At 60.1% G+C, this 23,090-nt stretch overlaps 1 protein-coding gene and 1 long non-coding RNA gene across 14 annotated transcripts in view; one reads left to right on the top strand and one right to left on the bottom strand.

The window, feature by feature from the left end:
- Positions 1–404: 404 nt before the first annotated feature.
- Positions 405–8,200, top strand: LOC121078990. Its single transcript, XR_005824818.1, has 3 exons — positions 405–2,871; positions 5,575–5,578; positions 8,189–8,200. It is a non-coding gene; the product is annotated as an uncharacterized LOC121078990 (long non-coding RNA).
- Positions 6,558–23,090, bottom strand: part of ZNF512B (zinc finger protein 512B) — a 29,247-nt gene continuing 12,714 nt past the window's right edge. For 2 of the 13 annotated variants that reach the window (XM_040575771.1, XM_040575773.1), the window contains exons 9-17: positions 21,726–21,850; positions 19,037–19,129; positions 18,064–18,162; positions 17,166–17,336; positions 16,226–16,417; positions 10,583–10,684; positions 9,453–9,515; positions 7,335–7,433; positions 6,558–6,977 (exon numbers count right to left, since the gene is read on the bottom strand). In XM_040575771.1, the coding sequence (XP_040431705.1) occupies positions 6,681–6,977; positions 7,335–7,433; positions 9,453–9,515; positions 10,583–10,684; positions 16,226–16,417; positions 17,166–17,336; positions 18,064–18,162; positions 19,037–19,129; positions 21,726–21,850 (1,241 nt within the window). In that variant the 3' untranslated portion in view covers positions 6,558–6,680. The other 11 variants (XM_040575765.1, XM_040575767.1, XM_040575770.1 and 8 more) reach the window with 10 other exon arrangements.

Raw genomic sequence — 23,090 nt, 5'->3', positions numbered from 1 at the left:
TCCCGGGTGGGCTCCGCGGGGGTTCTGAGGGGGCTCCTGTGGGTGCTGTGGGGATCCAGTGGGTGCCGAGGGGCTTCGGAGGGGGGTGCTGAGGGGCTGGGGGGTGCTGAGGGGCTCCGGGGGGTGCTGAGGGGCTCCGGGGGGTGCTGAGGGCACGGGTGGGTGCTTGCTGTGGGGCCCGGGAGCTCCCAGGTGGGCTCCGTGGGGGTGCTGAGGGGAGCATGTGGGGGTGCTGAGGGGGCTCCTGTGGGTGCTGTGGGGATCCAGTGGGTGCTGAGGGGCTCGGGGGTGGGGGGTGCTGTGAGGCTCTGGTGGGTGCTGTGGGCAAGGGGGGGTGCTGTGGGGCTCCTGTGTGTGCTGAGGGGTGCTGAGGTGGGTGCTGAGGGGTGCTGAGGTGGGTGCTGAGGGGGCTCAGGGGGGTGCTGAGGGGCTCTGGTGGGTGCTCTGGGGGCATGTGTGGGTGCTGAGGGGCTCAGGGGTGTGCTGAGGGCACGTGTGGGTGCTGTGAGGCAGGTACGAATGCCGTGGGCTCCAGTGGGTGCTGTGGGGCTCCGGTGGGTGCTGAGGGACTCGTGTGGGTGCTGAGGGCTGATGGGGGGGGTGTGTGCTGTGGGACTTGTGTGGGTGCTGTGGGCACGGGTGGGTGCTGTGGGGCTCCGGTGGGTGCTGAGGGCATGTGTGGGTGCTTTTGGGACTCGGGTGGGTGCTGTAAGGTTGGTATGGGCGCTGTGGGCACAGGTGGGTGCCGTGGGGCTTCAGTGAGTGCTGTGGAGCCCAGGAGGGTGCTGAGGGCATTTGTGGGTGCTTTGGGCACGGGTGGGTGCTGTGGGCAGACCTGGGTGCTGTTGGACTCCGTTGGGTGCGGCGGGGCACAGGAACGCAGCCGAGGGGCGCAGCAGGCGATTCCCGCACCCTGGGGTGCACGTTAGGGTGCCTGGGGGGTGCAGGGGAAGCGCCGCTCAGGACCCCCCCCCCCCCGTCACGCTTCAGGGTGGTCCCTCGGGCTCTGGGAAACGCGGGGTTAGCGGTCAGCAATGAGAACGGGCTGCGTCTGACGTTCGTTTGGGAGGCTGCCAAAAGAGACATGAGGAAGCGCAGGGGATTTGTTCCCACGCCAGGAATGCCGGTGGGGTGACGGTTGCGGGGCCGCTCCTCGCCCCAGGCCTGGTTTTGGGGGGCTGCCCCCTGCCGGGGGGCACCGCTGGGCCCCTGCTCTGCCACACAGAGGGCTTGAGTCAGTGGCACAAAACCCGTCCGTCCCTGGGGGTTTCCTCGGCCGGCCGTGCGCGAAGGAAGGACAAAATGGAGCCGATCCTCACCGCGCCGCTGGGAACGTCGCAGCTGGATGCGTTCTGCTTCCAAGCACCAGCACAAAGCTCCTGGGGTAAAAGCAGGAGCTGAGCTTGGAGATCGCCCACCACATCCCCACCTTCACAGCTCAAACCGGGAGCAGCAAGTCCTGGGACTGCCCCATGGGGTCCGAGCTGCCCCATGGCAGCCCCGCAGCTCCAGAGGGGCTCCGGGAGCATTGGGCGCAGGACATTCCCCTCCTGCGGGGCTTGGGGTGCTGGGGCAAATGTTTTAAGGTGATTTTAAGGTGTTGGACGCAGAGGAAACTCAACCAAGGGAGCCCCTTCTCAGCAGCGAACCTCCGTACCCGTTAGGGATTTCATCACCCAGGAGGGGAACGGCAGCGCTCGCCTTGCCCGCTTCCAGCAGACCCTCACACCAAACTGCAAAATAACGATGATGATAATAAGAATAAAAAATCAATAAACATTTATTCGATACAGCTGTTTTTAATACATACAGTACATAGAGTTATCCCTCCTCGGTGCTCAGCGGCGCTGTGGTTAATAGCTGCTTGTTACAGTACTCTCAAACTGAGGATTTGTCAATGATTAACAAAAGAACAGATCGTCACAAATCGGGAGTTTATTATAAGATAGTTTACTGTTAAAACAATTTTATTTTTTGCAAATAAACACTTTTTAATATATATATTTATATATTTATATATATGGTTACAAGTGATAAATTGAAAATTCTTTTTTTTTTTTTTTCCATTTTGCTTTTTTCCCCAAAATACACTTATGCACTAATAACTGGCATTGACGAGAAACATTCGGATATGCCGTGGGATGGGTGTCACGAGGAGAGAAAGAAAAGAACAAAACGGTCCCGGCGTTCACGTGCGCCAGCGGCCTGGCCCCGGGGGATGCTCGGTGCCCGGCGGGACCCCGGGACCCGCAGCGATGGGCGCGCGTGCCGGCGCGGAGCCGACCTCGCCGGTGCGCCGTGTTTCACGGCAAATTCCGGCGCTGGATGCTGCCGGAGCCGTTTTCGGGGCCGGCTCCGTGCGAGGGATGGGTCAGAGCCCGCCCGTCCCCAAGCACGCGGAGGGTTTAGCCCTTTCCTTGGTGATGTGCGGGTGCGGGCGGCGTGAAGATGAATTTGGGCAGCCGGTGCCACCCGAGCCCCAAACTGACACCGTGTGCAACCAGGGCAGCGGGTCGGCCACCTCCCCGGCCCAACCACGTCTCCAAATCCCAGCAGGAAAGGGGATGAAATGGCCGAGGCCGAGCTCACCGCTGCGCCAGCCTCGCCCCACCACCCTGCTGCCCCCCACCCGTTCGGTTTCAAGCACCCTCCTCCTCCGGGGCACCCACCAAGCACAAAGCGGCGGCACCGCGCGCCCCGGGGCAGGCAGGTGCCGCTGTTCCTGTTATTGCTTTGGAGGTGGGCAGCGAGGGGCGAGGAGCCTCCCCCGGGCAGGCAGTGAAAGAGAGACGCCCACGGCGAAGCAAAGCAAAATGCCCTCTCCGCCCTTGTGGGAGGACGGCGCTCGGGCGGACCCGGGACACGAGGGACGTGCGCTCACTTGGCTTTGAAGACTTGGACACAGCAGGCCGGGGGCTGCCGCACAAACCCATCTCCTTCCATGGATGCTCTGCCCCTCGCCTCCCACTTCAGCCCCATCTCGCTCGGGGTCCGAGCCCCAGCCGGGAGCTCCCGGTGCCGGGCCGGGTCGTGTCCTCACCGCCGGCTGCGTCGGCGCGACCACGCTTGAGAAGAAATATATCCCTACGCTTTTATGGCCATTAATGCTTTTCGCAGTTCTTTATGGAGAAGAAAGCAGTGGGAGAACTTATTCCTCACCGAGTAATGACTAGTGGGGGGGAAAAAAAAAAAACCTTCTAAGGGAAAAAAAAAAACCCAACCCTGAAGAGTTCAATTCCTCATCAAAATTTCCTTCAGACTGGGGAGCTGCTTTCACGCGGGGCTTTGAGGAGTTTCCCAACCAGCTCGGAGGCTGGCAGAGGCCAGCCCGGGACCGGGACCACCATCCCCACCACGCGGCACCCCTCGCGTGCCCCGAGATCCCCAGGTCCCTGGCTGGGATGCTGGCATCCCGATGCTGTCCCTGCTCGCCTCCCACGGCCCCAAATTTCGGGGCTGGCCGAGTGCTTGCCTTACATCCCCCGGCTCCCCTCTGCACCTCGCAGGAGCAGTGCGGGGAAAGGCGTAAACATCCCTCGTGGCCAGCACGCCAAGCTAAGCTAAGCTGCACCTCCGGAGGTGGTTTTCCTTCCCGAAGTGGTGGGGCAGGGACAGCGGTGGGGGCTGCAGCCCCCTGCCCAGCTCCTGTCCCCCCTCCGGGCAGGCTTCGGGCCGGATCCTGCACGGCCCCGCAGTGCAGCCCCCTGCCCAGCCCCTGCCCAGGCTCTGCGGGCTGTGGCTCGCTTTGGGCAAAGCGCTGCGTGCCGATCTAATCAATGGGAATCAAATTAATCGCGTGTTAATGAAGGCGAGCCCTGGGATATTCCCCGGGGCAGGCGGTGGGGATTGCAAGGGGAACCTGGAACCAGCGCAGCCGGGGCCGTGCGGGTGCCCCCGCCCTGGCCAGGACACGGAGGAGCCTTCTCCAGCGTCCCGATGCCACCTCCCGGCCTGAGAGTTGCAGGGGCCTGAAGAAATTCACAGCAATTTTAGCCACATCCCTCCGGGGAAGGCGGATTTCTGACGAGAAGGGATTAATCCCTCCTGGAGGAAGTCTTTGGACTTCCCTAGGCATCGCCCCCGCCGCTAGCACGCCGGTGCTTTACGGCCCTCCCAGAGAAGATTTGGAGCTTGCTTGCTTTTTGCTGTGACCTGGGCGAGAAGGAAAAGCATCACCCGAGTCCCCCGGGAGGGACGGGCTGCCCGAAGCGAGGCTCAGCAGGGCCTGGAGAGGGACGCGTGCTGCCCTCCGGTTTTGTTGGGCTCCCGAGCGCGGTTTGGCACGTCCTGCCTCGAGGCGCGCAGCGGCCCCACGGTCGCAGGCCAAGTGGAAACCACGTTTAGCTCCCAAGTAAGCACCCTGATTTTCGGATCCAGCAGCTCGCTCTGACATCGGCACAAGCTGCCAGCTTCCCAGCCCTTCTGGAGGCACAAACCCCCCGAAGAGCCCCCCCCGAAGCACCTACGCGGGGATCTCAGTGCAGAACTCTGTGCCTCGAGCTGCCAGCTCCTGCCAGCCTCGTGTGCTCCCCAGCCCTGCCCTCTCTCCCTTTCCTGCCACCGCTAAACCCAACCCCAGCCCCACCAGCCTCTGAAATGCAGAGAAAACCCGCGGGACAGCGGGACAGCGTCCCCACGTCCCCACGTCCCCGCCGACCGAGCCTGGGACACCCCAGGTCCTGCAGCTCCTCGCAAGCCCCGCGGAGATCAGATTTGCACCGGCGATACCATCAGAACAGAGATCGGATGAAGCGCAAGCAGCAAACAGGATGAGCCGCCGTGACTAATTAAGCTTTCTCGCTAATTGCTTCGAAGCCCGAGGCAACGGCAGGGTTCCCTCACCGTGGGACGGCCGCGGGGCCAGGCAGGTGTTGGCATCCAGCTGCCGGCGGCTGGAGCACGAGCGCCAGCTCCCAGAGGAGCCACCCCGGCCTCGGACATCGACGTCTGTCCCCGTCATCCCCCGGGGGCTCTAAGGATTCATCAGCAGAGAAGGGTGTTAATTACCGAACGCTTCCTCGGAGCGGGGGGAACGGGGCGCTGAGACGGCGGCGGGCGGAGGCCGGGCTGCGAAGGGCGGCACAGGAACCCGAGGGCTGAGATTTTCACTGACCGAAAAAAAAAAAAAAAAAAAGCAGAACCTCTCCTCCTCCCCAGCCACCGCCTTCCCGAGTCCCAGGCAGGGGAATAGAATGGAGGAAAACCCGAACTGAGGTTTTCTGTTCCACTGCCAAGAGAAAAGCGCTGCGGGCGCCCCGGGGGCGGCAGCGGGACGTGTCCGTGTCCCAAGGACAGAGGTAGCCTGGTTTTTGTCTGCGGACGGACACCGCTTGCCCTGGGGGCCCTTTCCTCCAGGCCAGAGAGAGGTGTTAGGATGAGACCGGTGCGGGAAAACACAGACACGAAAAGAAAAGCAAGGAAGGGAAGAGGCGCCTTGCGGCGGCTCCCGCTCCCCGTCCCCGTGCCCGGGCTCGGTGCAACGCGCCTGGGCCTCGCCCGAAGGCAGGACCCGTGATTGTCACTCCATGCTGACCCTGTGTCCCCATTGCAACATCCCGCGGCCCAGCCAAGGAGCCGGGTGCCCAAGCAGCTGCTCCCCTCTCCCGGGCCATCAGCACCTTCGGGACGGGGGGCAGGATGGGACCCCCGAGGTTCGCAGCTCGCGCCGCCCGGCGCACGAGTCCTTTGGAGACGCCCGCTGCCGGCTCCCCGCAGGGACACGACGCCGTGGCCGGGCACCTTTGGGCCCTTCCCTCACCGCTCGCAGCACTCCCGCAACTTTCTCTTAAACCCACGACCCCTCCGGCGACCCCTCTCCCGCCGCCATCCAGGGGTCTGTGCGTGCTCAGCACCTCCGGAGCCCCTCCTGCACCCGACGCGGGGACGGCAGCACCCAGGGGCTCCCGGCTCCGTGCCACCTCCCTGCTCCTTCCCCCACGCCGGGACAAAAAACAAAAAACAAAAACAAACAAAAAAAAAACCCTTGCACCGCTCCATCGGAGCCGGCCACGAAGCTGAGGCACCACGGAGCAGGTCCCCCCGGCTGCGGGCAAAGTGCCACCAGGTCCCCCCCCAGCACCCCGCTGTCCCCCCCCTCCCCGTCCCTTCCCACCCCACCCGGCCGCTCCCGTGGGTCCAGCGTCTTTGGGAACGTCCCCCCGGGGGGGCTGCGGCCACGGAAAGGCTTCAGCAAGGGCAGGGGGGGCTCGGGGTGAGGCCCCCGGCACGGCGCAGAGCGACCCCGTCCACCGGGGCCCTGCTGCTATTGCACTTTTCTTTCACTCAAGCGTCACCAGTTTCACACACGGGGTTAGAAGGGGAGGCAGGGGGATGGGGGGGGGGGGACGGCAGCAGGGCCCCGTCGGGCCGGGGGGGGGTATGTACATGGGCGGGGGGGGGCGAGAACGGTCCAGCTTGCTCGGTCCTGTTGGTTTTCCAGTGTGAAACAAGGTCCATGATTTGCTTAAAGTGGTTAATTGGTATTTGCGGTCTTTTTTTTTTTGTTGTTGTTCTTTTTCTTTTTTTTTTTCCTTTTTTTTTTTTTTTTTTTGTAAAAAGGGGGGGTGAGCGGAGGGTGGGGGGAGAGGAAGGGAAAGGAGGGGGACAGAAAACCGGGAGCGCCCCCCCCACCCTGTTACCCTGGGCTGTAAACGAATCCTCGCAGACGAGTCTCTGAGCTCTCACTTCTCGGGCACCTTACTGGCTCCCCCCTTGCGGTGGTGGCTCGGGGGCTTGGGGACGCGCTCGTCCCCGGCGGGGCTGCAGCGGGAGCCCTCCCAGTGCTCGGGGCTTTTCTTGTGATTAGTCTTTGCTGCCACGCTCTCTCTGCCTTTGGGGGATATTTCCGGAGGCCTCTCCTTGGGTTTTCTCCCCCTCTTCTTCCCGTTTGTGCTTTTCTTTTTCTCCTCCTTGCTGGAAGAAAGCTGGTCCCTGCTTTTCTTTTTCCGGCTGGCCTCGGCGGCGGTTCGGAACCAGTTCTGCATCCACGGGGTGATAACGGGGCTGGTTAGGGACCTGCCTCGGCCCGGGCAGCCCCATGGCACGGCACGCACCAGCCCAGGGCTCTCTTGCCCCCTTTTCCCAAGCCCCAGCTGCCCCATGCCCTGCTGGCATCACCTCCCCAGGACACACAGCCTGGAGGTTTTGGGAACCCAAAGGGGAGCAGTGAGGCCCCGCCAGGCTGGCACATCAGGTCCGTGCCTTGCCCAGAGGCTGTCACAACACTGCTGAGCTGCTGTGCCCTGCTCCCGGCAGATCTGAGTGGATGGAGAGGGGCAGACCGAGCGCGGGCGCGTGGCAGCAGGGCCCCGGAGCAGCCCCAGCTGCTTTCTTACCTCCGAGTGAGCCTTGATGATGTGGTACTTGACCCCGCTCTCGGAGCTGAACTCCTTCTGGCAGAGGAGGCAGCGGTACTTGCCCACCGAGTGGTCCCCCTGCAAGACAGAGCATCCGCGGGCAGCCCCAGGCAGAGCCCAAAGCTCCCCGGGCGTCCGAGTGCCGGCTCCTGCAGGCTCGGAGGGCAGCGAGTGCCAAATTTTGGTGCCTGTGCACTACCCACGCCGGCTGTGACGCTGCACCGACGCCGTTGTGTGTCCAAACACCCCGTTCCCTCGCTGTCAGCAGAGCTGTGATCTACCGGGACCGAGTCCTCGTCTAATTTACGTCCGACAGACTCACCTCATTTCCCTTTTACGCTGTCAAAGAGCTGCAGCTACCGCTGGATTCCTGTCATTAGAGCCCTCGTGGGCATGACTGATCGCCCGGCTCTGCCGCAGTTCACGGCACGGGGGAGATAATGTGTTCTCTATTGACGAGGGGTTTATGGATGGCCCCCTCAGGCAATACATACGTAGCTCCGTGGGAATTTCTCCGTGGCTGGCTCTGGGCTGTAAATCTGCAGTAAGAGAGAGCTCTTGCGTTTTGGAGACGGGCAGGACGCGGGCAGGCCTGGCTCTCCGTAAATACTCGAGCAAAAATCAGCTCAGCTCATCGATCCCCACCGAGGACGGGGCACTGCCCGGGAGCCTCTTCCACTCTTGGTAGCGCTCGACGTGTTTTAACCAGCTCTGTAGGATTTTCTTTGAGGGATCGCTGAGGCCAGCTACGGAGGGACTCTGTGGGTTACTCCGGATTTGGCGGTGCTTGTACCCATTGCAAAACTCACACAGGGCAGAACTGGTGGTGGCAGCACACGGGGGACACGATGCAGCAGAGGCCACCAGCACGGTCTGCAGCTGGGGTGGGCAGACCCAGCGGGTCCGGGACCAGCAGCCCCCGAAGCCAACCGCCAGCACCTGGCTCCAGTGTGGGCTATGCCGGGCTTGCCTCTCCTGGGCAACGCAGCTGTGCATTTAAAGAAAATGATCCTGCGACCCCTGGCTACCTTCTGTGCACAGGCACCAGAGCAGTGACAGCAGAACCAGCCAGGAAACGTCTGGTTTTCTCTCAGAAACCATTTGCTGTTGGGTGCCCGGTTCTGCGCGCTAGCAAAGGAACTGCTGGAGCCTCCTGCATTTGCACTTTTATCCTGTATAAATTCTGCTTCTTCTGCCGGATCTCTGCAGCCCATTTTCTAAATGATCTCATTAGGGGTTGATGTTCCAGCTCGTGTTGGAGGAGTGCGGGAGTTTGTGTTTTTAATAACCACGGGGTATGTGTTGGAGCTGCCTCCTGGAAGCTACATTCAATGGAAGCTGCAGCTGGAAACGTTTCAGGGCATAAAGCTTTACGAGCTCACTCCGTTCCAAGGCGAGGGACCTACGCTGAGCTCCCGATCCCTCCTCCTGCGGCAGCTGCAGGCCACCGGAGCCCCCGGCGCTCGGCAGTGCCACTGCTCTGCCTGCCCACAGCCCTGCGGTCTCTGCACGGGGCCACCCTCGGCTCTCGGCGGTGCTCAGCGCCTGGCTGGGAGAGGTGCTGGCCACAGCTGCGAATAAATCAGGGGCTGCAGGAGCTGTGCAGGGGCTGCTGTGGGTTGTCCTTGGGTCAGATGTTCGTACAGGCGAGGGCTCAACTCCAGGAGATAAAAGCTCTCCACGACGCCTGCTGGGCTGCAGCCTCGCCACCTTCGGCTGCGCGGGGCTGGGGGTTTGATCCTGCCCAGGAGGACGGTGCTGAGGGCGAGCGGCCGGGCCGGAGCAACAGGCTGAGCGGTGACAACTCGACGGCAGTGGCATGGCTCGGCCAGCCCTCGCAGCAGGCCTCCTCCCCTGCCTCCAGCCGGGTTGCCACAGGCTGGTGCGCGGCCGCCGCGCCCCGCGGGCAGGATCCGGGGAGCGGCCGCAGCATCTTCCGCCTCCCCTCAGCACTGGCTGGCAGCCACAGGAACGCGGTCACGCGCCTTTAACCCACCTCCTTTTGCCCCTTGGCCTGCTGCTTCCAAACGAGCCGTGGGGAGAGAAGGACAAGAACAACCCCACCTCCAAGCCGAAGGTGCAACAGGCGGGACCTACCTTGGTGCAGTTGGCCAGGTGAGCTTTCAACCCCGAGACGCTGGAGTAAATGGCTTCGCAGCACTGCGGAAAGAAACACAGGAGGGTTGGCCACCATTCCCCCTTGTCTCCAGGCCTTCCTCCATCCCGTGGCCAGGAGCCTGCTGTGCCAGCGGGGCCACCGGTCCAGGCTGAGCAGCAGGAGGTTAATGCTGTGCGAGATGCCGAGGGCTCTGGTCACACGTTTCCTATTAGCGCTAATGGGAGTCATGTGGCCACATCCCTCTGCAACGGGCTGAAAAATGTCTCCCCTAAACGTCTCCGTGGAAAACGTACATTTGCGAGCAGTCAGGAGGCCCTGCTGGGCTACAGGAGTTCTTGGAGCCACAGCAGACGCTTAACGGAGAAGAGAAATCACCAGGGCAGCAGCATGACCAGTTTCTGAGCAACGTCTTTTCAAAGTGCCTGTGTATGACATTAATTAGCCAGTGCGTCTCCCCCGGCCTTGTGGTAACAGCCCCGCTCAAAATTCCCATTGCTAAGGCTTTGTTTCACATTATAAATCAATGGCCCAGCACAAGGGTGGAGTTCACCTCCCTGCGAGCTCAGGCCAAGGCTGTGTTTTACAGCGAGATGAAGCACACACACCATGTCCCGGAGGCCTTTGCCTAACCCAGCGCTTAAAAAATAAAAAAAACACGGACAAAAAAAAACAAAAACAAAAAAAAAAAACCAACGAAATGACTTAGAACCAGCCCCAGCTTTACTCAGGGAAAAGCAGGTTCTGTGCATAAAAGGGCTCTTAGGCACAGACCACGCAGCCTTTGCCCTGTGCTGGTGCTGGGAGCTCCCAAAAAGCAGCCCCAGAGCCCGCTGCAGGCGGTGCGAGCTGACCTGCCTCCCGCCAGCACCCAGGACAGGGCGGGGGGCGATGCCCGAGCCCCCCGCGTGCACGAGAGCACTGAAAGGGGACGTGCTTCCAGCCCGCGCTGCGTGGGGAGAGCAGCTGAAACCCGGGGCTGAGCAGCAACAAAAGTGCCGCAGCCTCGGTGCCCGGGGCCAGGAAGAACCGGGGGTTTCTGCCCCCGAAATTCCCCCCGCCTCCTGCGGGGTGAAAGCAGCCCGGCGCGGGGAGGAGAAGCGGTCCTTACGTTGTTGGGACAGTTGATGTGGCCCTTCTCCTTCACTTCGTTCTTCCAGTTTTCCAACAGCCTCGGGTTGAGCTTTGGAAGTCCCGGCCGGGTGTAATTGAGCTGCAAACAACGGGAAGCCGTTAGCAGAGCGGCGCACACCGGTCCTGTCCGTGGGGGAGCCCCTGGTCTCCAAAGGGGTTTCGACTCCCTCCCATTCCCCCTGGAGAAGTGAACTGGGGCCGAAAACGAGCTGGGAAGCTTCCCCCAGGGACGTCCCCCCTGGGGCACTGTGCAGCACGGGGGTGGCTCTCCCGCCACCAGCCAGGGGGCAGCGGGGATGGGGGGCGGTGGGGACGGCAGAGCAGGGCAGGAACCGCGGCCGCCTCCAGGCAGCGACACGAGGGAAGGCTCCAGCTCCTGGGGCACGCTCCCCACGGCTGCTCGGGGCCAGGCCTCGTGTCGGAGCAGCCCCTCGGCCACATTTTGTAACCTGCACGCTGGGCAGAGGGGACAGAGCCAAGCTCGAAGAGCCCCTGTGGCTGCCTTCCACCGGTTAACGGGTACGGCCCCTCGAACAGTGAAAGGCTCTTGCGTCTCTGCCTCTCCTTCTGGCAGCGCTGCGCCTTCCAAGTGCTTTTAATTACTGCTTTATTAGCGACTTGGAGGGTTAGCATAGCGGGCTGGGCCCTTCCAGCTCCGTTTCTGCATGTTCAGCACACGCAAGCGCGTCCGTGGGCACCTCCTGCCCGGCGCCGGGGCGCGTGGCCCTACCTGCAGGGCTGGCGCAGCTGCAGCGAGTCCCGCAGGGCACACGGGGCTGCTCCTCCTTCAGCCGGAGCTGCCCTTGGCCGTGCGATCATGCGAGCAGGAGCTTGGCAAGGACCAGGGGATGCTGCTCACGTCCCCAGGCCCTCGCTCGCTCGGTGGGTGCAGGGACCCGTGCGGTTTTTTGGGCCGGGGCTCCTCCGGCTCATCGATGTAACCCCGCTCGGCGGAGAGGAAGGAGGCTCAAAGCACGCTTGCGGAGAGGTGCGGAAACCGGGCTGTTCCTTCAAAACGTGCCCCCAGGGCTCAGCGCTCACCCTTCGGACGCCGCGGGGTGGCCGCCGGCTGTATTTCTTTCCCAGCTGTGACTTTTCTCCTACGTGCTGATAAGCTGCGGATTTGCCTTTGCCCGGCTGGGTCGGGGTAACGTGCCTCCCCCCGGCAGGCTGCTCCCAAACCTCCTGCTCCCTGCCAGCGGAGCTCCCACGGAGGCTGCAGGACTTGTGCCGGGGCGGGCTGGCCTCGGACACTCCGCTTAATTTCATGCCAAGCAGGGAGGGCCCCCCCGTGCCCCCCAGCACGCAGCCGGAGAAGGGAGGAGAGGGGAGAGGCTCCACACGAAGGGCAGGGGCAAAGGGACTTGCAAAACGGACGCTGCTGAGGACGGATGTGGAAAAATCCCCCAAGCCCCGGCGTGCTGCTGTTCTGTCATGCTCTGCGGCCGCCAAGATGCCAGCAGAGCCCTTTGAAGCGCTGGGATGGGGCATCCACCAACCGGCCCCCGTCCCCTGCCCGGGGAAGGCAACGGCACCTCCAGGGGAGAACACAGGAGGCTCTTTTTTGTCATTGATACTGAGAGCTGGGATGCCAAGCGGCCTCCTTAATTAAAAGCCAATCAATCCCATGAATGAGCAAACATTAATGGTAACCGCACGCAGCCCCGGCAACAACCTCTCCCCCTGCGTGTCCCCGGGGAGGAGGCGGGGGGGGATGTTCAGAGACGCGGATTCTGCTGCTCCGGCTTCCCACTCCGGAGAAAAAAAAAAAAAATCCCTCCCCGCTCTGCTCCAACAGGCACTGCACAATAACATGCAAATCCCATGTCTTCCTGGGGCGCTGCGGTTCTGGGAATGTCAAAGCCATCTTTATGCCTCTATTAAGAAGGAGCCCCGGGCATGGAATATTTTATTTTCTTCCATTTATTTTCCTCAAACAGCCTGTAAGTGAAAATCTTCGGGGCCAAATCATTAAACAGCTACAACTGGTTTTGGCCGCGGCCCATCTCCTCGGAACAGTCGAAGGATGCTGGGGTGGGAAGGCTTCTTTGCTGTGTGACTGGCAGTTTTATTTCGTTAACTTTCAGATTCCAGTCCTCTCCGCTCCCTAGACGGCTCTCCCCTTCCCCAAAATACACCGCAGCAAACGAGAACCACGCACGCCAACACCTCCCGTCCGAGCCGACCTCCCGCACCACGGAGGGCCCTAGCACGGGGCACGGAGCTCCGATCTCTCCGTGGTCCTGCCCCGTGCGAACCGCAGCTAATTCCATCTGGGAGGCAAAGCCAGAGCACGGCCAGGAGCTGTGGCCCAGCCAGGGCTCCTGAGCGAGGGCAGGGCAGGAGGAACGGTCCCCGAGGGGCCCTCACCTGAGCCCCCTGCTAGGAGCCAGCTCGGCCACCGCTGAGCCGAGTCCTCGGGGCTCAGCCTGGCTCCAGGACTTGCCGGCTTCTGCCCGGATCGCAGGGCCATTGTGTTGGGGGACAGACCCGAGCCAGATTTTTCTGGTCTAGGAATGCGTTCCGCTTCCAACGTGGGGTTTTCTTAAAAAACTCAAGCCCGCGGATGACTTTTGCCCTCGAGCTTGCTGACTGGCCCGCGCCAGCGCTTTGCTGCGAGCTCCCCTTCCGTCCTGCCGGGCCGCCCCGACCCTGCTGGGCTCAGCACCTCCGCCCCTGCTCCTGCAGGAGAGCAGCCGGGCCCCCAGCACCGTGCGGACCCCCAGACCCCCAGGGGATGGGGGACAGGGTGTGTGCCTCCAGCCGCCGTAAATCAAATGCCCAGCAGTCCAAAGCACCGTGAGCAGAGCAGGCAGGCAGCGCTCTCCAGGAGCAGGCAGGAAAGCAAACCGTTCCCTAAAAAGTGCTGGAGAGAGCAGGACGGACCGTGGTACCCGGCCAGAGCCCGCTGGAGCTGGGCTTGTGGCAGCACGAGATATCCTTCCCTAAAACCTCCGGGAGCACAAGCTGCTCCACGGGGGAGCACCGAAGGCATCAACCCATCAAACAGCCGGATTTCCAAGGTGTTTTCTCCCGGCTCACCTCTTCCCTCCGCTCTAGGAGGCTGTTTCTCCCACGCCGGCCTCCAAAAATGGGTCAGGGCACCCCCGTGCAGAGCCGGGAGCCCACCGCCACCTCCACCACGGGGTCCCCCTACCTGCCAGCCTCTCACTCCCCTGCCCAAAGGCTGAAGGCACTGAGGCAGAGCTGGGCCTTACTGCAGGTAGGGGATGGCTCCAGCAAAAGCCAGAGGAAGGTCGGAGGATTGGCACCATCTTCACGGAGCTTCTGGAAAGGAGATTTTTCCCAGAAAAGCAGCAGGGGTGTGCCCTTCCCCATCTGACATCCTCAGCAAGCGGCCGTTGTGAAATACCTCATCTGGTTCAGCTTATCCAGAGGCAAATAAAGATCGGAGCGAGAAAATAAGACTCCAGTGTATATTTAGAAGTGCTGGATTTGGTTAGCGCAGAATGGAGGCATTGCAAGGCCTGGGATCCGAGCAGCAATCGTTTATTCTGATGCCATCGCTTTGGTGAGAAGGAATCCATCCTCCCGGGGGAAGGCGAACGCGTCCCACCACGGGCCACCAACAGGATCCCAAGCCAGCATCCCAGCCCGGCCAGGGCCGGCTGCGGCACGGCCACGGTGGGCAGAACGTGGTGGGGGGAGCTGCAGGGGGGCTGCGCCTGCCGGGGGGCACCCAGAGGAGATGGGGGAGAGGCAGGATGCTGCCAACCCCCGCGTCCCACCGGCTGCTGAGGAGCTGCACGCCCTCCCCCGAGGAAGAGCTTTGCTGCTTGGAGAAGGATGGAGCAGGGGGTGGCTTTCTTCATCGCCTCCCTCAGCGTCCCCACTGGCTGCTAGGACGGTGGCGTGCCACTGGAGAGCTCGGGGACAGAGCAGGTCCTGCTCTGAAGCAAACGGTGAGCGGTGTGGGTGCTCCCGGTGAGGTACTGGCTGGAGCTGGAAGCATCGGTACCCTCTGGGGCCCTGCAGATCCCCAGGGCTTGCTGCGAGGTGCGGCTGCAACCTGCCACTGATCCCCGACATCTCACCTCTCCCGAGGTCCAAGCCAGTGAGGGGGTCTGCGGGCCCGGCAGCACGCTCCAAACGTCTGGAAACTTCTTCTTCGTGGGAAGAAAAGGTGCTGGGGGGCCAGCTTTTCTGGGAACCATCCGCCCTCCTGCCCTGGTCATGGTTAAGCAGGATTTGTCTTTTTGCAGCCCCAGTGTCCGTGGGTTGCCAGCTCCCTCGGAAGGATGAGCACCGTGGGTGCTCGGCAGGAGCGCCAGGCGATGCGCAGGGATGCCGGGACGCTGCCCCCTGCTCCCACGCTGCCCAGAGCTGGACCCGCTGCAGAGCGGTTCTGCCAGCACGGCTGAGACTCTGAGGAAAGGGCCATTTTGGGGGGGTTATTTTTGTAGCTGGGTATTTGCCAGCGTGTTTGAGTCCCTCGGAGCTGGGACATTTTTTCCGTACCCTTAACCGAAGCAGCTCCTAACTGCGGACCAGTCCCCGGGGATGCAGACGTTACCCTGCAGAGCAGCGCGGGGCCCAGCAGGGCGTGCTGAAGTCAGCGTGCTGCTCCCCCTGCCTCCCCGGGCAGAACCTGCCTCCTGCCAGCGCCGCGCCTCGAGAGAAAACGTCACAGACTGAGCAGATGAGATTTCAGAGAGTTGTCAAGGGAACGTGACAGCCGCTGCAAGACGTGCCCACAGATAAACGCTCGCAGCTCCACACGCGTTCGCTCGCCGCGCTCTGACCTCCTCTGAACTCATCTGTGCAGCAAAGCCCGGTGCAGCTGGGGCCAGCGCCCGGCTCGAGGTCCCCGTTCTCCGGCCCAAGAGCCTCATCTGCCACCTGGGACCTGGGCTAACTCCCCCCCTTCTCATCTTCAGCGCCAATCTGCTCCCACCAACCTCACAGCAATTCTGTTTTCTTAGCGCTGGGATGGAGCTCACGCAGGAAACTTAAACAATTAGACCATGAACACAAGAAACGTCTCATAAAAAACACAAAGAGAAGTTCATGGAGCTGTTATGCCAGGGGCTGAAACCTTTACGAGCTCTTTGTATGCCGGCTTGCACATGGGCCTGCTGTCCGGGCCCCTCCCTCAGCTCAGACACAAAATACCCGAAGTTAAGAACGAGGAGGAAAAGAGGAATGAAAATACCGAGGGGGCGAAGAGAGCACAACACCTCTCCTCCTGGGAAGAGTCTCCCAGAAATTAAGCAGGAGAGACGGAAGGGACGAAATTCTGCCTGGGGAGTCCTTGCTCTCTGTCAAGGTGACTGCTTTAGACCCGACCTGCTCCCTCTTTTCACATGCTCCTCGCTTGTCAGCCTGCACCTTGCCACAGACAAGGGACCTTCCTCCATGACATCCTCGGGGCCAGACCCCGATCTCTCCACTGCTTTTATGGAGCCTCCAGATCGTGGAGGCAGCTCCGGGGCTCAGCCTGTGCTGGGCGGGCCGCTGAGCAAGAAATTTGCCATCTCTGCTAATTCACTGCACGCACCGAACACGAGAACGTGAGGCCTCGGCCACCCGGGGCCTCGCTGCCATGCGAGGATCTCTGCGCACAGCTAGCTCAAAGCGAGGAGGAATAAAAGCCTCTTACCCGCTTCGTTTCAGGTACCAGGTCGTCCTTCATCCTCCGCTTGGTCCAGTCCTTGGCGAGCTCATCCTCTGCTATCTCCTGCAGGTGGAAGACGGCCACCTGAGCCGACGTGCGACGGATGCGGCCGCTTGGGGTCCTTTCAAAATCTTCTACGGGGCTGGGCTCTGGCTTCACCTCTGGCTCCTCTGGCGGCTGCAAAAGAGACAGGAGCTATGACTAGGGGAGAAGAGGAGAGCTCTCCAGCCCTGGGATGGAGACACTCAGGTTTGGGCTGTTTGCAGACCTGCTGCGTGCAGGTGTGGGGCTGCAGGGGCACCAGCACCCCAGCATGGGGACCCCAGGCACACACCCACCTCCTCCCACAACCACACAGCCCAAGCGTTGGGCTGATTGTGTCCTTTCGTACTCCCGGACTTCCCACGTGTATAAACGCCTCCGGTTATTAGAGTTACGGGGTTATTAGAGTCAGATGCACTGTCGGGAGGGATCAACAGCACAGAAAAGGATGCTCCCCAGGGACGCATCCTGCCACCCCAGCAGTGGCAAGCAGCCGACGCTTGCTGGCTGCCGAGGGAGTGATCTGATCTCTTTTTCTTTTTTTTTTTTGCAGACCATGGCTGCAGGGAAGGCTGGAGCACAGCCCTGCAGCCCCGTGGGTGCTGGGGAACACCGCCTGCCACTCCCCTCGCTTAAATACAGCTCCCTGCTTTTTGGAATGAGCTAAGGGGGCTGTCGCCCGTTCCCCACCTACGCTGCAAGGTACAACGCACGCGTGCGGTGATGAGAAGGGAGAAAACAACATCAGTCCGACGTCTGCACCTGCCTTGCCCGGCCCGGCCCTGCCCGGCTCGGTCCTGCCCACAGGCTCTGCAGCTCTGCAGTCCCCCACAGGGAGGGATGGCCCCGCTCCTCGGGCTGCGGAGGTGTCCGGGGGGCTCACCGAGGCCGGGTGTTCTGACCGCACATGGTAGTCGTGGCCAGCCTTGGATTTGTACTTCTTCCCGCAGTGTGGACAGCTGAAGACGGGCTTGTCGGCCTCGGCGAGCTGCTTGCCGCAGCGCTTCTGGTGGTACTGGTAGCCCATCAAGCTGGAGAAGTTGGCTGCGCAGCCCTGGGGAGAAAGGGGGGAAGAGAGGGGTGAGGGAGGGCTGTGGTTTCGGGCACCCGTGCTGAAATGGTCCCGGTGCCGTTGCTCCGGGCACGGCAGGAACACGTCCTGCTCTGCAAACCCCTCCGACACACAGGGGACCCCCAGGCAGCCGGCCAGCCCCACTCCCCCTGGCTTCCACGTGCCCACGGCGGTGACACGGAGAGGCAGAGCGAGCAGCCCCGGTCCCCCTGAGCTACCTTCCCTGCTCTGACACACGGCCAGGGCTCCCCGGACGGACAGACGGCAGGCAGGGAGCAGCGAGAGTGGCGGGCACGTGCTGCCATGCGCACTAAGCAGCGAGCAAACCACCTGCAGAGACAAACCTCAGCCACACGCCCCCGTTACCTGTTCGTGACTTGTCTGCAACCGGCTGGGCACCGTTTCGGTGCGGTTCGGTTTAGTTTACGCTGTGCTTGGGGCGCCGCCAGCAGCGCCGTGCCCCTTTTTGGGTTCGAGAGGCTGAGCTCGGCCTTCGGCCCTCCTCACCCTGCCCTGCTGCCACCCGGCTGCTAGGACAGCCTTAGAGTTAGCGGGACGGGGACGGGGACACGGAGTGCTGAGCTAAGGCGGAGTGGTGTGAGAAGTCGAGAGCGCACCGAGGGGTGCCTGGAGAGCACGCATCCCCTCTGCCTCAGGGCTCACTCCTTCCACCTTTTCACAGAACAAGAAACAGGAATCGTTCTTGTACCTCATTGGGGCATTTCAGTTTTCCCATCTGCTTTAGCACTTTCCTCAGCCTTTCCCGCTCTTCCTGTTCACCAAGTCCAGCGGTTTCCACAGGAACAGGCTGGAAACAAGGAAGTAACAGAAGCGACAGAGTCAACCATTTACTCATGTCCTCTGTGCCAGGAGTGGGTGGTCAAGCCCTGCCTCGCAGCAGCTGCCCTGGCTGGGCGGCAAACCTCGCGTTAGACAAGCTGGGTCTCCCACTGCTTCGTGGCTTCGCTGCTAAACGCCAGCTTTGCTCACGCATTTCCCGTGTCTGCACACAAAGGGCTAACTGAGAAATCCATGAGCAGTTCCTGCACAGAGAATTCACCAGCCAGGCTAAAGAGCGGGAGATCAACGCACAGGTAAAAGACAAGTCACAACTGGTAAACACAGGACATGTAGAAATAGGGTTATGCCTTGCCCTGCTATCTCAGAGGCGTACACAACTGGCTTTTTAAGAGCAGCACCTAAATCGCTGCCTGCCAGATTTTGTTCGTGGCAAATTTTGCAGCTACTTCTCACATGGGTGGTGGAGAGCAACACGTGGGATTTTGAGATTTGTGCAAAGCAGCACCCGTCCGTCCCGGATTTGCGGGCACAGGTTTGGAAACAGAGCTTTGCCCCTCAAAAGCCGCCTCACCACACTCACTGAACCTTCCCCCATTCTGGGATTTGAAATCCTGTTTCGTTTTTCCAGTCCTCTGCTCTACGCTCAGGGATGAACACAAAGCTAACTAGCTGCCTGGGGATGCACGGCTTTGCTCGGCAAGGAAGGGGAAGGCTACCGCCCGCACTCAGCAGTATGCGAGACGCTGCAAAGACGGTCGTGGGAATCCCTCCTTTGAAAAGACAAAGGAAAGCGAACTGTCGATTGCTTCGTCTTCTGCATCTGCGTCTTTGGGGAGAGAGGAGAAACAAGGTGTGAGGTGAGAGCTTCGCAGCTCTCTTACCTTGCTGACGTGTTCAGCCATGGTGTGGTAATTCAGCCCAGCTTTGGACTTGAACTGCTTTTTGCAGTGTTGACACTTCAAGGCATCCTGCAGCTGGAGGAATCAGAAGCAAGTCATCACGGAGGCTGCTACACCTTCAGGTTTCCAAGGGCTGCTCGTCAGTGAGCCCCAGGGGCAGCTGTTGCTGCGTCAGTGCCCCGTGGTGGGACTCAGCAGGCAACTCAGCACCCCTGTCCCCCCGACCCCATCTGAGCCTGCCGCTCGGTTCTCTCTGTATTGGCCTGGATACCGTTATCAAACCCACGTGCCCCAGTTTTTGGAAAACATTCCGTTTTGGATGTACATTTAAAGCCCCACTGGCTGGAAACATCTGGAGCTGGTGTCTTAGTCTTCCTGTTAGAGGGTTAGGACAGAGAGGCAGCTTTGATCTACCGACCTGTCAGCAGACTGTGCTCTGTGCCCTGTTAACCAGGACAGATGCTGGAATACGATGTGCTTTATGGGCATCTGGACTGCTTGGAATGGAGATGCTGCTGGACACAATCACGCAGAATACTTCCCGCCTCACTCTACTCTGCTGTCTGACCCAACTCCAGCTCGGTCTCTTGCATGACTGCAGAGATGCACACACTGATGCACCAGGGGAACTCGCCAAGTGAGCAAGCAGATGATGTTGGGGCTGGTACAAGAAGTTATTGACTCAGGAGGTGAATGCTCTGAGCACCAGGAGACAGGATGCCTCGACAGAAAGCTGGTGCCGGGATGGCCATGGCCATTCCTGCTCTTCCTGCCTGGGTGATCCTCCACTTTCACCACTGCCCGTTCCCTCAAGTCTGGACTAGAAGCTGGAGAGGGGATGCAGATGGAGCTGTGAATCCCTCCTCGTACTGGAGCTCTTGGAAAACGAAGAATAAACTCACAGCAGCTAATTGGGAATGACCTACTTGTACCTGTGCTCTGATGGGTTAATCTTGTTCCATACCCCAGCACCAGTCCTAATAAGGTGGGTGCTGAAAGCTCCTTGACTCACCAGATGCCAGTGCCAGACAACGTGGGGTTTATTACTCTGGTTAACACTGAAGAACATCAAACGTTCATATCCTGACAAGCTCTTCCAGCTGGGATGCTGGGAGGATACACCTGCCCTCATCTCCTTTGGGCTCAAGGATGTTGCAACCATCCCTATCCCTTATTTCCTTTCTGCAACCTACGGAAACGGGGCAGACTGCTCAGTGACAACAGGCGTGAGCAAGGAAAGCAGGAACCAATTTCAGTCGTTTTACAAGAGTTTCTGGAGTCTGCACATCCTTTTCCCATTGTCCAGCTAAGAAATACTTCAATCATTAAAACAGAGGGCAAGCTGAGAGGGTGCCTGCGCTCCAGGGTCACTTCTGATGGGAGGATCCCAAGGGTAAGACCTCGCTGCAGGCTCCCTGCAGAGATGCTGCTGAGGGGTGGACCTGCAGTCACACACCCAGAGTCTGAGGACTGTCCTTGCCAGGCCACAGGCTGCTCTGTGAAGCACTTTAGCTCCTGAAGTGGCACGGCCACCCGGGAGGGACTGTGCCTCATGGGAAAGGGAAGAACACACCTGCTCCTACAGCTGGAGCCTGCGTGCCCACTGGGACCAGCGTTTCTGCTGTTGCAGACGGAGAGGCAGGCATGTCCTCTTGGGCAGGCGTGACTCGAGGCCATGGTAACTCCGCTTTGTCGTGAGCTTGGCAGGCTCTGCGAGCCCCGATTGCTTGGCTGAACACCCACAGGCCTATTTATAGAGGGGAAGACAGGCCTGACGGCTCTCACAGACTTGCACTCGGGGGGCTGGCTGGCCTCGCAGCCCACGCGGAGCCTGCCTGGCTAGGGAGCCGTTCGGAAAGCGCAGGAGATGAGGGAGCTGATGGCCAAGATCCCCACTCCACTGAAGCCAGGACGCTAGTGGAGGCAGGATTCTGCCCGGCATCGATGTAATAGAGGGTTTGGAAGGGATAAAGAGCCTCTCATTGCTGTATAAATAGTGAGGCAAAGGCTGAGGAGGCATTTACAGAAAATGAATGTGGAATCAAAGCTGAGCCATGTATTTTCAAAGTGGGAGGCATTGATCCCACGTTGGCTTTCTGGGGCAATGGCTCTGCACCATGCCAGGTGACAGATGAAGATGTAATCCTTTGCTCTGATGGATGGCGGTGTGGCAGAGGGACAATTTTTCACTGTGCCATTACTGAACTCCTACATCGTGACAGTCTGCCGGAGCACATCCAAGCTTGGTGTCTCTCTGAGACGTGCTCTCATTCAAACACAATTTATCTGGCCTGATGCAAGGCATGGCACGCAATGAAATCCCACAGCCAGGTCTCTGGAGGAGGCCAGATTAGAGACAACCCCAACAACCTCTCCAGCCTTAAAAGTATTCATTTAGCTACTAGAAATAACTGACTCTGCTGGATATACGGGGACAAAGGGCCCAGACCACAAAGGGATTCAGAACTGATGAGAATTAGGTGTCCAAATTCCTCTCTGTATTTGAAATAAAGTGAGGCAGCAGCTCTCTGAAGACGACTAGCAAGTGCTCTATCAGCCACAGCCCAGAACTGCTTTTAGGAGTACCAATATGCATTTATGAGCAGCGCATGCACGTGGCCGTTGCCTTCCGACATCCAAACGTGTGTGATTGAACACGGCGAGCCCTTACTTTCTGGCAGACGTCCATGTGCTTTTTGAGCCCAACGACAGTTTTCCTGGTTATCACGCTGCAGGTTGGACAGGCAACTTCTCCCTTCTCGCTGATCTCCCGCTGCCACTGGTCCTCGGGATTTGCTGGGGAGAGGAGAGAAGAGGGGAGGCATGACACCCAGTCAGAAGCAAGCACCCGCCTGGACTGTTCAGCAGAGAACAGCCCTTTGTTATGCTGAAAGTCCTTTAAGCAGGGAAGTTCCCAATGTTATAAAATGGAGAGAAACTCACAGGCATGTGCCAAGCCAAAACTGCACCCAAACCATGCTGGTACAAACCATGCCTGCCCCACAGTTCCTGCAGCAGCCTGAGCAAATGGTCACTGGGCCACTTATGTGGGGCTACCTGGCCTGCTGGTGTTTCATGGTGTTTCACCCTTCCAGCCCCTGCTGGTATCCTGCATAGTTCAAATATTATGATGCCCCCGGCCACCTGAACTTGCCCTGCTTGGAATAACTCCCCCCCGCCAAACAAAACAGTTAGTGGGAGCAAAACAAAGGTGAGCGTCTCGGCTCCGTCCGGACGCGTGCCTGGAAAGCTTCCTTGGCATTCCTCTTCCCAGCAGACACACAGTCAGCTAGGGGAGCGTTGGCTTCCAGGCACGTGTTTATTTGAATGGCTGTGACCAGCTTAAAAAACACCCAAAATAAAAAGATACACGTGACCAAAACGTGTTCCCAGGTCCAGAGTTCATGCCGCGTTCTCAGCAGAACAACACTAGGTTTCCAGCAAGGGAAGCCCGGTCTGAATGAAATCCGCCAAGTCTGTTTATTTGGAAGCGTTTGCATGGCTGTGAGATCAGAGAGTCATTTATTTGAATTTGAAACCAGTGCAAGGCATTGCAGCTGTGTTTATCTCGTACATCCTGCGCTCCTCCTGCTGTCAGAACTCCCAGGGAAAGTCAGCAACCTGTGCTAGGATGTAGGCTGCGCCCCGGAGGCTCCACAAAGAGACAGTCACAGCTAGAATTACACACCAGTGTCATTTGTGGAGATGACATTAGGAAAATGCCATCATCCCAGAGGCTGGTCCAAACTGTGGTCACACCGAAGCCAGGTGGAACCAGGATTTGGCTGCCAGCTCCCAGCACTTGCAGTAAGCCGATCTGTCCTGACGGTGAAGCAGAGCTAGGATACCCCTTTCAGGATGTCGGCTGTGACTGCAGCAATGTTTTACGGTCAGCATGCTGCACCTCAAAAGGGAAGGAGCTGCTTGCATCTATTCCTTGTCGCGTGCTGTTTTTGGCTCCTGCTTCCACAAACTGTGGAAGTGGGGCTTGTGCAGGCTCAGCACAGAGAACAGGACCGAGCCGGTAAGCAGTGAG

This window comes from Cygnus olor, chromosome 16 (assembly GCF_009769625.2).
Source record: "Cygnus olor isolate bCygOlo1 chromosome 16, bCygOlo1.pri.v2, whole genome shotgun sequence".
NCBI classification, from domain to species: Eukaryota; Metazoa; Chordata; class Aves; order Anseriformes; family Anatidae; genus Cygnus; species Cygnus olor.
This window is presented reverse-complemented; position numbering and strand designations above follow the sequence as displayed.